This window comes from Pantherophis guttatus, chromosome 15 (assembly GCF_059756535.1).
Source record: "Pantherophis guttatus breed Tessera chromosome 15, ASM5975653v1, whole genome shotgun sequence".
Taxonomy (NCBI): Eukaryota; Metazoa; Chordata; class Lepidosauria; order Squamata; family Colubridae; genus Pantherophis; species Pantherophis guttatus.
In genome coordinates, this window is record NC_142077.1 from 17,897,261 (window position 1) to 17,911,525 (window position 14,265).

General features: G+C 38.0%; 1 protein-coding gene and 1 long non-coding RNA gene across 2 annotated transcripts in view; one reads left to right on the forward strand and one right to left on the reverse strand.

Annotated features, from left to right (window-relative positions):
• Window positions 1–14,265, reverse strand: part of LOC148112027 (uncharacterized) — a 449,893-nt gene that overhangs the window by 23,868 nt on the left and 411,760 nt on the right. The window lies entirely within an intron of this gene.
• Window positions 832–14,265, forward strand: part of LOC148112029 (vomeronasal type-2 receptor 26-like) — a 91,063-nt gene continuing 77,629 nt past the window's right edge. The window contains exons 1-2 of the mRNA XM_087879372.1: window positions 832–1,058; window positions 1,502–1,790. Of these exons, the coding sequence (XP_087735498.1) occupies window positions 832–1,058; window positions 1,502–1,790 (516 nt within the window). The remainder of the gene's footprint in view (window positions 1,059–1,501; window positions 1,791–14,265) is intronic.

Genomic DNA, 14,265 nt, shown 5'->3' on the forward strand with positions numbered 1-14,265 from the left:
TCTGGTTGCTCTTACTGAACCTCACAATGGGGCAGATGGTGCCCCTCCTCCTCCTGGAGCCCATTACGATGTGGAGCATTGGCTGCAGCCTGGTCAGCCAGTGTTCCGGGGCGGAGAAAAGTCGCACGTCTCCCCCAGCGACTGGATGGAGTAGGGTAGGCTGGCGCCGTGCGGGCGGGAGGCAGCCTCAGAACAGTCCTGCTGGGTCAGTGGCAGGACGAGATGCTTGGATTGGGTAGCCAGCGGCCGCCAGCCGCTGGCCACGCGATCCAAGAGCCTTGCTAGCCACGTGGCTGCTGACCACAGCCTATCCCCATCCAAGCACCTCGCTAGTGAATGGCGGCCAAAGATTTATTTTTTCTTCAGCCACAGGTGCCATGTATTCCCTCTGGGGCCAGTTTCAAGCACGGAGCTCCCAAACCTCTCAATTCTAGATGAGGAATTTAATTCCATCTCTGCCCCTGTTATTATGAATCACATGAGGATTATTTCCCTTTCATTTCCCTCCAGAGAATTTCCCAACAATCTCCAAGTCCAAGAACTAGTTGAATTATCCAGGGATCCCTCCTGAGAGGGAGAATTATGATAAAAGTTTCAGCTCTGCTCTTTAGCCGAATCCTCCAGGGGAGACTTTGGGCAGAGAAATATGGAGGTTTGGGACAGGCAGGGTCTGTGCTCTTGAATGTATCTCTCCCTCCTTTCCAGGTGAAGCTGAGGGTTTCTCTGTGTTGAGAAAAAGCAACTGAACTTTCCACCTTGTGAGAGTCCTTTGAATTCTTCACCTTCTTCTCTAGAAACAGGAAGGAGATTCATTGATTCACACCATGAATTATGGACCTCCTGCTTCTGCTTCTGATGCTGCTTTTGTCCCATCCAGTCTCTGGAAAGCTGAGAATGAAATGCCTGCTGGGTTTGGAGAACCAGGATGGAAACAATCCATGGAGCTTTTACAGCCCAGGAGATCATCTTCTTGGTATAGTCACCACTGGAAAGGAAAGATTGCATACGAAGTTCCTTTTCAACATGGCTCCTTCTCTTCAGTTTGTTTTCCATGATCCGTAAGTCATTCAGGGTGATGGAGTTGCAGTCCCTCCATTCTAACACTCTCCTTCTTTTCTGTTTTTTATTTTTCATTTCTTCCTATATTGGGGAATATGTCTAATTTCCTGAGTGATTTTGATTTCCATGGCTTCTCTCTTTGGTCTGATTTTGTGAAAGAGACTCAAAAGGGGTCTGAAAAAAAGATGAAAGGGCTGCAGATTATTTTCCTCTCTCTGTTCAATCCTTCATTTATCACTTGGATAATGAGTTTTATTTAAAGTAGTGGTGGAATCAATTGTAACTGCCATACCTCAGCCCATTCCCATATTTGTGTAACTGATCATTGCTTTTGGATCAATGTTGGCTTAAGGCTCAGTAGGCTTCTGGAGGATTATATATATTATATATAACAAAAGTATTTGTTGTGGCTGTTGATTATAATAACTTTTTTTTACCATAGGAATTCTTATACTTTTTTACATTTCTCACGATTCATTTTCAACATTCAAATGGTCAACAAGAATTCCCAGTTCCTGCACAATCTCACATTTGGCTACAACATCCATGACAACTATTGGAGCCCTTTTCGCACTTCAGATGCCTTGCTGGACATGCTCTCCACTGGAGAAGCCAATGTCCCCAACTACAGCTGTGGAAGGAAGGAGAACCTCCTGGCTCTTCTTAATGGAGCTAGAAGGGACATCTCCATCCAAATGTCAACATTAGGAGGCACCTACAAAGTCCCACAGGTTTGTGTGTGTTTTTCTCCCTCTGGTAAAGTGAGGGGTGGATGAGCAATAGATTCAATAGATTCATGGAATCCAAGCATATTTGCAAAAAAGTCAATATTTTACCTCATTATGTTCATGTTGAGATTAATCAGAAAAGGCCTGAAATGCAAGCAATACATTCCCTGGAGAAGACATTCTACCAACTATTTAACTGATCAAAAAATATCCCTGGTTGTTGGGGCCTCTATTGGCATCTTCATTTTCACAGATAAATAATGCCTGCCATATCCACTTGGATTGAATTTGGCAATAGTAGCATTTTATCTATCTAAAAAGTGGAATGAAAAGGACTCTAGCAATTACAGACCAAGTAGACTAGCAGATATTGTGGCTAAAATTTATGCCATGATCCTCTTAGTTAAACCTGAGAAAAATGCATTCTTTGCAGAAGAATCAGAAGGTTTTAGGTAGAGTGAAAAGCTAAATAGATTTTATAAAAAATAATGGATAAGTTAAATTGGCAACAAATTTGTCTTGAAATATCTAATCTATATCAGTGAGGTAAAACAAGGTTTGCTCCTTTCTAGATGTTAGTGCAGCATTTGATTCAATAAACAGAGAAATATGATGGAGAAAATGGATGGCCCTCAAAATGGAGCTCAGCCTGTTGGCCCTGATCCAAGCCCTTGTTTGAGAGGGAGGTTTGGGCTCAATGGAGCCGTGAGAAGAAGGATCTATGCTTACCAAGGGGGAAGGGAAAGAGGCATATTTGAACCCTTGTTCTTCAGTCTAGATATGAATGACTTACTAGGACTAATGCAGGATCAAAAAACAGATCATGAATAAATGTTATTTCATTCTTTGACAAAAATGACTAAATTAGTGGACCAATGAAATGCAGTGCATGTAGTATACAGTACTTGGATTTCAGAAAGGCTTTGACAAAGTAAACCACAACCTATTTCTTGGGAAACTGAAAATATGTGGGATAGACAGCATCAGCCCCAGATGGAGTCAGCCTGTGGTCCTCAATGGAACTACGTCTGCATGGAGGGTGTTGCAATATTTTTAGGATCAGACTCAATAATAATAATGAGAGTTAGAGGTTTAAATATATTTCTCTTTAATTATAATAGGCATTCTATATTCACTGAATATTCACAGATAGAAGCAAAGAAAATGGTGAAGGTGGCTCCTTATATATACAAAGGGTGGAGCCAAGAGTGGGAGTGGTGAATTATGAATACATTAAGAGTCAAAGAATAAGTTAACCCCTGATATCCCATATATACATTATTTACACATTAGGGAATAAGGCATTTACATCTGACAAATCCCCCTCTAAATGCCGGTTCGCTATACAACACCAATTACATTCAGATTCAGGACAATATAAGACATACAATTTGGAAGTTAAGTATTTGTGCTGTTTAGAAGGTAAAGGCTTCGTCAATATGTCAGCTAATTGTTCAGAGGTATCACAATGTACTGCTTTGATAAATCCATCTTGAGACAATTGTCTCACATGCTTAAATTTTATATCTATATGCCTGGATCTTTGTCCAATGGCATCGGATCTAGATATTTCAATGGCCGCTTTATTGTCTTCATGCATAACAAAAGGCAAAGCAGGTTTTTTCCAAACATCTGAAATTAAATCATTAAACCATACAAGGTTATTTGCAGCTTTGGATAAACAAACATATTCCGCTTCTGTGGTTGAAGTGGCTACCAGTTCTTGTTTACCAGTGTACCAGTAAACTGGACAGTCATTTAACAGAAAAATATAACCAGAAGTACTTTTTCTGCATGATATATCTCCAGCCCAATCCGCATCTGCGTAACATGTAAGTCTTGGTTCTTTATTATCACTAGGTTCTAATACTAGGCAAAAGTCTAATGTACTTTTCAGATATCTTAAAATTCTTTTGACAGCTTCCCAGTGATACATTGTTGGTTTGCTAACGTGCCTTGATAATAAATTGAGTGGTAATGCAATATCTGGCCTGGTCCAATTAGATATATAAAGAAGTGAACCTATGACTGATCTATAAAATGTATTATCCCTGAATTCAGGGGAAGATTCATCAGTATTTCTAAGGAAATCAGTTTGCATAGGAGTGTCACAGGGTTTGGCATTGTTTAAATTGCATTTGTTTAGAAGTTCAATAATGTTATCTTTCTGAGTAAGTTTGAATCCCCTTCTAGTTTTGTTAATTTGTACACCAAGGTATTTGTTTACTTTACCTAGAGATTTCAACGAGAAATGTTCATTTAACTTGTTTACAAAGATTTCTCTTCTCTCTTTGTGTTTTCCTATATATAAAATATCATCTACATAAATCAATACAAATTCAATGTGATCATCACTCTTTTTGACAAAGAAACAGTTATCAGCAGTGGTAGCGTTGAAATCCATGGTCTTAAGTACTTTTACCAAGCAATCGTACCATCTTTTGCCAGATTGCTTTAATCCGTATAAACTCTTGTTCAATAGCCAAATTTCATTTTTATTAGTGTATTGACTGTGAGGTGCTCTTACATATATTTCCTTATCTAGTTTTGCGTGTAGGTACGCAGTCTGTATGTCATATTGAAATACATCAAGATTGAGTGCGGATGCTACTACTAGAGCTGTTTTAACACTCTCTGTTCTTACTGTGGGGGAGTATGTGTCAGTATAGTCCTCCGGATATTTTTGTGCATAACCTTGTGCAACCAATCTAGCTTTGTATAAGGTATTGCCTCCTTCTAGGTTCTTAATTTTATAAATCCACCTGGTACCAATAATTGTTTTATCTTTGGGTGCAATCGCAGGTGTGAATACATTTAATCCTTGCAAACTTTCCATCTCTTTTTTCATAGCTAGTTCCCATTTTTCCTTTTCTTCACGAGGTAGTTTTAATACTTCCTCATATGTATTAGGTGTTATTTGTTCACCATCCATATGCATTATGTAATCTCTGTATTTATTTGGTATTTGATTTCTGTTGTTCCTAATAGCTCTTTCTGGTTTGCTATGGTAGTCATGTAAATATCTTGCTTCCTTTTTTGTTAATGTGTCTGTCTTTATTTTGTGTTGACTATTTGTCCATGTTTTGGTTTTGTTTTTATTTTTGTTGACATTTTGATTTTCTATTGTCCCTTCCTCACGAGATTTGGTATCTTTGCATTTATTCGGAAATATTTCATTAAGATGTAATTTAGACCAGTTGGCCTGTTCATGGAACACAGCTGTTCTGGAAACTATAAATTTATTATTATTATCAATGAATCTGTACCCTTTGGTGCCAGTTTCATATCCCATAAATCTTAGTCTTCTGGATACGTTTTCTCCCTTTCTTCTCAACTGTTTGGGTATGTGTACGTCTGCAGTGACCCCAAATATGTGCATGTGTGCTAATTTTGGTTTCCTATTATACATCACCTCATATGGTGTCTTATTCACAATACTGGACCAGGTTCTATTTTGAGTGTAATTTGAATAATGTAGGGCTTCTGACCAAAATTGTTTGCCTAAACCAGCATCCTCTAATGTGCATCTAATCATGGTTTGTAATGTGGAATTCTTTCTCTCTGCAATCCCGTTCTGGAACGCAGAAAATGGACTAGACGTGTAATGTAGCATTCCTCTATCCTTTAACCATTGGGAGAATTCTTTAGACATGAATTCACATCCCCTATCTGTCATAATTTGTTTTATTCTGATATTATGTTGTGTTTCTATGCATTTGTAAAATTCCTTAAATTTTTGAAAGGTTTCATCCTTGTGTTTTAATGTGTAAACAAAACCATAGCGACTGTAATCGTCTACTATTGTTAGGAAGTAACGTTTTCTATAAGTGATTGATGGAGTTAATGGGCCAACTAAGTCCATGTGTACTAAGTCAAAAATTTTGTTAGTTGATCTGGTGGATTTTTTTGGCCTGGGACTAGTTTTTAATTTAGTAGATTTACATACTGAGCATTCCAAATAATTTTCACAATTTTTTATTTTGACACCTTCTGCGTGTTCAGTCATTTTTTGTACTACAGGAAAACTTGCATGTCCTAACTTCCTATGTAAGATATGAGCACACTCGTCATGAATTGGTTTACCTATTTTTGGTTTCTTCTCATTGTGTGTATCTGTGTGATCATGAGATATTTTACATTCATCATTGTCACTTACTAATATTTTCATCATCTGCCTCAATACAATCTTCCATATTTGAATCAATGTTATGTAACCATCTTTCTTTTGTTATCAGATAGGGTAGGCCTCCTTTAATCATCACAGTGCCTACATTTGTTTTATTCTTCTCTAAAGTTGCTTTTCCCTTTGAGAAAACTATATTGATGTCAGAATCTCTGCTTAGTTTTATGGCACTTAGTATGTTATGAGGTATTTCTGGTATTAACAATACCCCCTCTATTTTTCCTAGACCAGGCAAGGTCACATTCCCTCTGCCTAATACTTGAACTTTTTCTTGATTAGCTACCTTTATTACAAACTTATCTTCTGTAAATGAAGACAATATATTTTTGTTATTAGTGGTGTGATTAGTTGCTCCAGAATCAATAAGCCAATTATTGTTCTCATTTTGTTGTGTTTTAGTGCTGTCTTGTTTATTTAGTCCATTCAGTGAACCAGATTTTCTCTCTTTTGAATTTTCTCTGCCCCCTCTACTTTCTCTGTAATTTGGTGGGCTTCTATATTTATGTCTATCTGTGGAAGACTGTCTATAATTGTATTTATTCCTATATTCTGACCTATGTCTTTCCTTTGAAATTTTGGGACAATCTCTTCTATTGTGTTCTCTGGACCCACAATTGTGGCATTTAAAAGTTTCATTATATTTTTCTTGGAAAGCTACCTTCCTAAAAGATTTGTGTTCTGTGTGATTGCTATAACGATTTTTTCTTGAATTGTCTTCTGCTATCAATTTGTTAGACAGACTTTCTATTGACAAATATCCTAGATTGATGGTGTCTAAGTGTGACATAAAATTATCCCATGATGAATCAAGTGAGTTGATAATAACACTTTTCATTGTTTGATCTGAAATCACTTCCCCCCTCAAATGCAGCTCAGCTCTTATTTTGTTTAAAGATATTAAATGCTCACTTATGGAAACCCCTGGTTTTACTCTGGAAGAAAAGAAGTCCTTAGACATTCTTGTGGTGGTAGCTACACTATCGCTGTGAAACAAATTAAACATGCATTGAATTATTTCTGAAACAGTTAGATTTGGTTTGATGCTATGATACATTGCAGGAGACACGCTAGATATTATTAAGAAAAATGCCTTATGGTGTAAACAATCTATTTTTAAAGTCCAAGGTCTTCTTGGGGGACTAGTGATAAAAAATAGTAAATTTTCTTTCATAAAGACAACCTGGAGCTGTTGATACCATTCTTGTAAATTAATGCCATCAACCCTAAGTTTTGGGAAGTCACTGGGTAAGTTACCCACATTATTTTGTCCATTACTTACAACCTGAGGTAGTCCGTGGTCTCGCAAGTGTAGGAAATTGCAAAACGGCATGGGGATGCTCGCAACGAGTCTGCGCGGTTCTCTGGCCAGTTCAAGTCTTTCCGGACCGTCTACGTAGTTTCGCACATGCGCGTTGTTCATTTCTTCTTTGACGTCGTCGTGGAAGGTTCTCTCCATTGTAGCTCGCTCGCTCCGCTCCTCTTCAGACGAGTCGGTCTCTGGCTCGGTCTTAGGAGTTCTGATGGCGGCGACTGTTCTTCTCTTTCTTTTGGGTGCGTTGGCACTTGCTTCGGTCTGCGGTGTAGGGCGGAATCGACATGGCTCTCTGGGCTCGGGCGTCGTCGTTCTCGAAGTCAGGATGGGAGCGTGCAGGTCTTGAAGTATCGGCTTGTTCGCTTGCTTCTTCGTTGGCGCTTTGGAAATTTTTAATTTTGGCCCAAATGCAGCAAAAAGCGTCTTCATTGCTGACTTTACTTGGGATTTCGTTAAGTCGTCTTCATTTTCTGATTCTGGCTCTTCCGAAGAGTTTGAATCCTCCTTTTCACTTTCGTTGTCTGATAACGTTTTTCGCGCCAGAAATTTTGAACTGAGCATTTTGATTGGCTCTGCTTCGTTCACTTTGGAGGCTTGTTGAAACCAAGATGGCTGCCATTCAAAATTTCGCGCGGGATCACATTTTTTCTTTTTCATAACGACTTTCTCTGTAGTCATATCACTCACAGTTTTTTGGTCTTTGGGTTTCTCTTTAGCGATGTTTTTCTCTCTCGCTGCTCCGCTGTTCTTCAGCATTTCTTGGAGGTTCGCGATGAGGCTTTCATCATTCTTCTGGCTTTTTAATAACTTCAGTATCTCTGACCTGAGTTCGTTATTTTCTATTTCGATTTCCTCCTGGCCATCATTTTCATTTATTAATTCTTCTTCTTCAGTGGTGTATTCTTCGGATTCTCTCGAAATCGCGTTTGTGGATTCGTTGATTATTTCTTGTTCAGTTTCTATTTCTTTGTTGTAGGCCCTGGTGTTGGGTCTATCTTTCTTAGACATTTTTAGGTATTTATTGAGTCAATTAACCATCCTCTGCTACCAATTTGTTGCAATATTTTTAGGATCAGACTCAATAATAATAATGAGAGTTAGAGGTTTAAATATATTTCTCTTTAATTATAATAGGCATTCTATATTCACTGAATATTCACAGATAGAAGCAAAGAAAATGGTGAAGGTGGCTCCTTATATATACAAAGGGTGGAGCCAAGAGTGGGAGTGGTGAATTATGAATACATTAAGAGTCAAAGAATAAGTTAACCCCTGATATCCCATATATACATTATTTACACATTAGGGAATAAGGCATTTACATCTGACAGAGCGAAACAAGCAGTGGGGGACCCCAAGGTTCCATTTTAGGACCAGTTCTCTTCAACATCTTCATGAATGATTTGGATGAGGGGAGAAATGGGAAAATCAACAAATTTGCACATGACACTAAAGTGGCAGGAATAGCCAACACCCCAGAAGATAGGCTGAAGATCCACATGGATCTAGGTAGATTTGAACCCTGGGGCTATCTAACAAAATGTAATTCAATGTAGAGAAATGTAAGGTTTTACACTTAGGCTAGAAAAACCAAAAGACCACTTACAGATGAGATGAAACCTGGCTCCATAGCAGTAACTGTAAAAGGAATCTTGGAGTCCCACTTAAATATATGCCAGCAATATGTGGCAGCAGCCAAAAAAGCCAACGCAGTCCTAGGTTGCATTAACAGAGTGTTGTGGCTCCGTTGCCTGAGCCTGGGCTATCGACAGATGCAGACTCTGAGAGTGAGGGAGAGGAGTTGGCAAGGCCTCCCTCTCCAGGACCCTCCTCTCTGGCAATGCCTCCGGAGGACACTGAAGGCCAAACGATAGGCTCAGAGCCAAGCACGTCCCCGCAGCCACAGGTGGACAGCGACAAAGGAGGTAAGTGCTCGCTGGACCCTCGGCAGAGGCGCAGGGAGAAGCGTGCACAGCAGAGGGGAAGGAGTGCCAGAGATTAGCTGAGTCACTGGACCACACCCCACAGGGTATAAATGTGGGTGTTGTGGCCGGTTCAGTTTGTGACGAGCAAAAACTGGAAATACTCCATGATCTCTGCGTTACTGGACTTCTGCCTGCTTTATCAGACTGCATTTGGATTAATCCTTGTATTGTTGACACTCTGCCTGTTTTATCGGAATGCTTGCAGTCTAATCTTTGTTTTGTGTGAGTAAAGTCTGAATTGGCAGCTAGCCACTGGGTTGCTGCCAGCTTTATCTTCAAAGAGTTTTGTCGTGTGGCTTATTAACTCCGGGCCGTCTGTGGGGGTGCGGGGACAGAACACAGAGGGATAAAATCAAGATTATATGAAGTATTGATACCCCTTTATAATGCCTTGGCAAGACCACACTTGGAATAACACATTGGTCACCATATTGTAAAAAAAAGATCTGGAAAGAGTGCAGAAAAGAGGAACTAAGATGATTAAGGCCCTGGAGACTAAAACATATGAGGAACAGTTGCAGGAATTCAGTATGTCTAGTCTAGTGAAAAGGACGAGGGGTGACATCATAGCAATGTACCAATATTTGGGGGGCTGCCACAGAGAAGAGGAGGTCCACCTATTTTCCAAAGTACTAGAAGGCAAGACAAGAAACAAAGGATGGAAACTAATCAAGGAGAGAAACAACCTAGAACTAAGGAGAAATTTCCTAATGGTGAGGAATGGAACGTCTCCCCTTCAGAAATTGTGGGTGGTCCATCACTGGAGGCTTTTAAGAAGAGACTGGACAGCCACTTGTCTGGAATAGTATAGATAGATACAGATTAACAGAGTTGGAAGGGATCTTGTAGGTCATCTAGTCCAAGCAGACCCAACACCATTTTTGACAGATGGCAGTCCAGTCTCTTCTTGAAAGCTTCCAGTGATGAAAGTCCCACAGCTTCTGAAGGCAACGTCTGCTCCATTGGTTGATTGCTCTCACTCTCAGTAAATTTCTCCTTATTTCCAGGTTGAATGAGAGGAGGTAGAGCTGATGTTGCGACGGTACAATGGACGATCTTGAAGCTCTGAGATCGCCATCGATATCTCTGCTGCTGGACAGTCCGTTTTGGACCTCACCATCCCGTAGAGATGGTGATAGTGGAGGGCACATCCTGCTGATCCCAGGGACATCGCAAAATCCCTGGTTGATCCAGGAGAAGCCCTTTTTTCCAGCGGTGAAGAGGCAGCCATTCAAGCTGCTGAAGTTGGGACAGCTCCAGAACGGAGGAGATCAGAAAGAAAGTGTGACAGTTTGGTGAGATTTTTAAGGATTTTAATTGAGAGAACACCCTGAGGTTAAAATAAAATTAAAATTGAAGACAGAAGAGGTTAAGCGGTGGAATTAAGCCCGAGTCTAAAGTAGTTATCCCTATTTTTTTTTCAATATATCTTTACGTTTATGGACACTTTTACTTTTTAATTTGGACTGGACTGGATTGAATTGGAGATTTCCATTTTTTTTTTAATTAATAAATTTTTGGTGCCTTTTTGTATAAATTGGTTTTATTCTTTGTTTACTTTTTTACTTTTTTCTTTATTTGATTGTGTATTGGATATAAGAAGGGAAAATAAGTGGAGATAATAAGTAACACTGCCATCTAGTGGATTGGAAGTATTGTGGGTTTTTTTTTAGTTTAAGAAAGTAACAACTGTGTTTCTATGTTACACATCAAGGACTTTATAGATAAGATAGTGGGAAGAACATCAAAGACTGTTCATATGATTGTTTATTCAGGTGTTCTCCTGGGAAACTATCAATGGCAGGAGTCTGAGTTTGAAAAGAAAGAGATTGCAGTGACTCTGGAAAGAGAGCTGTAAATATTATTTGAAACTCAACAAAAGAGTTTTGGTGTATTATACAGTGGTGGATTTTCCCTTCAAGACAAAAGGTTTGTTTTCTTCTTTCTTCTTTTTTCTTTTTTGGTGTTGCTTCTCCGCTTCCCCCTTATTTAATTATCATTAGTTGGACAGTGACCTTTTGGAAGACATTCAACTTTTTCATACACATATAGATTTTTGTCTATGGGCTTTTTTTCCTTTTTTTGGGGTGGGGGGCTTTGTGTTCTTTATCATTCTCCTTCTTTGAATGGAGATTGTTAATGTGGTCAATATCTTTCATTTAACTGGATTAAGGCATACAAGAGCCTGAAGATTTTTTTCTTCCTTTTTACATATAAGTGGATTAAGGTATAGAAGAACCTGAAGATTTTTACTTGTTTAAACTTTTGGCAATCACTATACAGAAATGAGTAGAAAGGCAACAGCTGTTGGCTCTTTCACATCAACTCCTTCCTCTTCGCCATCTGGAGGACAACGATCAATACAGATGATGTTGTAACAGTAAAAGGAGAAGGAACGAGAGAAGGAAAAGGAAGCGACACTGCAGATGATTTGGCAAGGAATTCAAAACATACAATCAAGAGTAGAGAATATTGAACAGAGAGCAGAAAAAATTGAACAAACAACAGAAAAAACAGATGAAAAAGTGGAGAACATACACCAAATGATGAGGAAATATGAGGATAGATTTCAAAAAATTGAAGAAAAGGAAGAACAAAGGGATAAAAAAATTAGAGATATTGACAGTAGATTGGATGAGGTTGAACGAGACAAGAGTGGAATAGGATGGGAGATGGACAAATCAGAATTTTACCTCAGATTTCAAAATATAGAAGAAGAAAAGGGTGAAAACTTGGCAGAAAAAATTGATAGAAATCTTAGCAGAAGCACTAGAAATTTCTAAAGAAAAAATGATGGATGGCATAGATGAGGTATTTCAAGTCTTTACAAGATACGCAATAAGAAATAAGCTACCAAGAGAAGTCCACATAAGATTCACTAAGAAATCAATTAAAATGCAAATACTGCAGATCACAAGAGAGAAAACACTGAAATATAAAGATAAGGAAATTGTGGCTCTGAAACAAATACCAAAAAGAGTGAAAGAGATGAGAAGAGAATATCATTTTCTGACCAAAATACTACTCAAGAAAGGTGTGAATTATGGATGGTTGATACCAGAAGGTCTTGTGTTTACATGGCAACAACAAAAATACAGAATAGATTCAATTGGGCCTCCTCAGGGTGCCGTCCGCCAGACAGTGTCGGCTGGCGACCCCCAGGGGGAGACCCTTCTCTGTGGTGGCACCCACCCTCTGGAACAACCTCCCCCCAGAGATACGTACAATATCAGACCTCTGGATTTTTCGTCGGGCCCTGAAAACTTATTTATTTCAACTAGCCGGGCTGGCTTGATCCCACAGTTTTGGGTTAAATTTTAAGTGATTTTAAATTGGGTTTGTTTTAAATTGCGGCCAAAAATATTTAATTATTTTAAACTGTTTTTAAATTTTGTATGTTTTGTTTTTATTTTGGCTGTTCACCGCCCTGAGTCCTATTGGAGAAGGGCGGTATACAAATTGAAACAAATAAATAAAATAAATAAATAAATTGACAAAGCAAAAGCATTCTAGGCAGAATATCTTAGAGAGAAAGAAGAGGAAAGAGGAAGAGAAGATACATTGATTGAATTGCAAGAAGAATGCTCCGCAATGACTGAAAAAGAAGAAGGCGCAGTGGGTGGCAACATGGAATACAGAGAGCAACGTGAACCAAGGTCTACTAGAGCAATAAACCCTTCTTATAAAATATAAATATGGAAGAGAAAAAATTGATTACAATAAACATAAATGGACTTAACTTAGCCATTAAAAGAAGAAAGATATTTCATAAATTAGAGAAATTAAAGTTTGATATAATTTGTTTACAAGAGGTACATATTAAGAAACAGCATGCACAAATATTGATACAGCCAAAATTAGGGAAAATATTTACTTCATTGCCACAATGTAAAAAAAGAGGAGTTGTTTTATATATTAGAGACACAATCCCAGTGGAGCAAATTTACACAGTTGATGATGGAAGAATCTTGATGGTTGAAATAATAGATAATAATGTGAAAATACTTTTAATAGCAATATACGCTCCAAATGACAACAAAGAAGAATTTTATAGAAAATTACATACAAAAATAATTGAGTTGGATAATGACAATATTTGTATGATGAAGATTTCAATGGCATAGTAGACGAGAAACTAGATTACAATGCACAGAAAACAACAAAGCAAAGTAGAAAGATTCTTTCGAAATCTTTCTTTAAAATGATAGAGGAAACAAATTTGAAAGACGCATGGAGAGAAAGAAATGCAAAAAATAGACAATATACTTTTTATTCAAATAGATATTCATCATGGTCTAGAATAAATATGATATGGACGACAGTGGAATTGACATTTAACATAGAAGAAATTGATATAGAAGCAAGTACCTGGGCAGATCATAATCCAATGATAATGAAATGGAAAGGACAAAGGAGAAGATCTAGATGGACCTTAAATAATACAATATTAAAAGAAAAGGAATTTGTACAGAAAATGGAGAAAGAATTGGCTTTTTTCTTTAAAGAAAATAGAAAAAAGGACACATCAATGCAAAATCTTTGGGATACAATGAAGGCCTATGCTAGAGGCCTGATAATAGACTATACAAGGAAAAGAAATATTAAGAAAAGACAAGCTTATAAAACATTAGAAGATTATTACAAGAAACTTGAAAAAGAATTACAGAAATCTCCACAAAATAAGGACATTAAAATAAAAATGGACACAATTAAACATAAAATGGGATTAATAGAAAAAGAGGATTTAGCACAAAAAATTAGAAGTGCCAAACAGAATTATTTTGAAGATGCAAATAAACCAGGTAGATGGTTAGCATGCAAACTGAAAAAAGAGAGGGAATCAAGAAAAATAACACAACTAGTAGACAACCAAGGGCAAATGAGATATGGGAATAAAGAGAAGAAAAAAATTATACAAGATTATTATAAGAAATTGTATGAACATGAGAATATTGAGGAGGAAGATGTTGAACGATACCTGCAGAAAGCGAATTTACC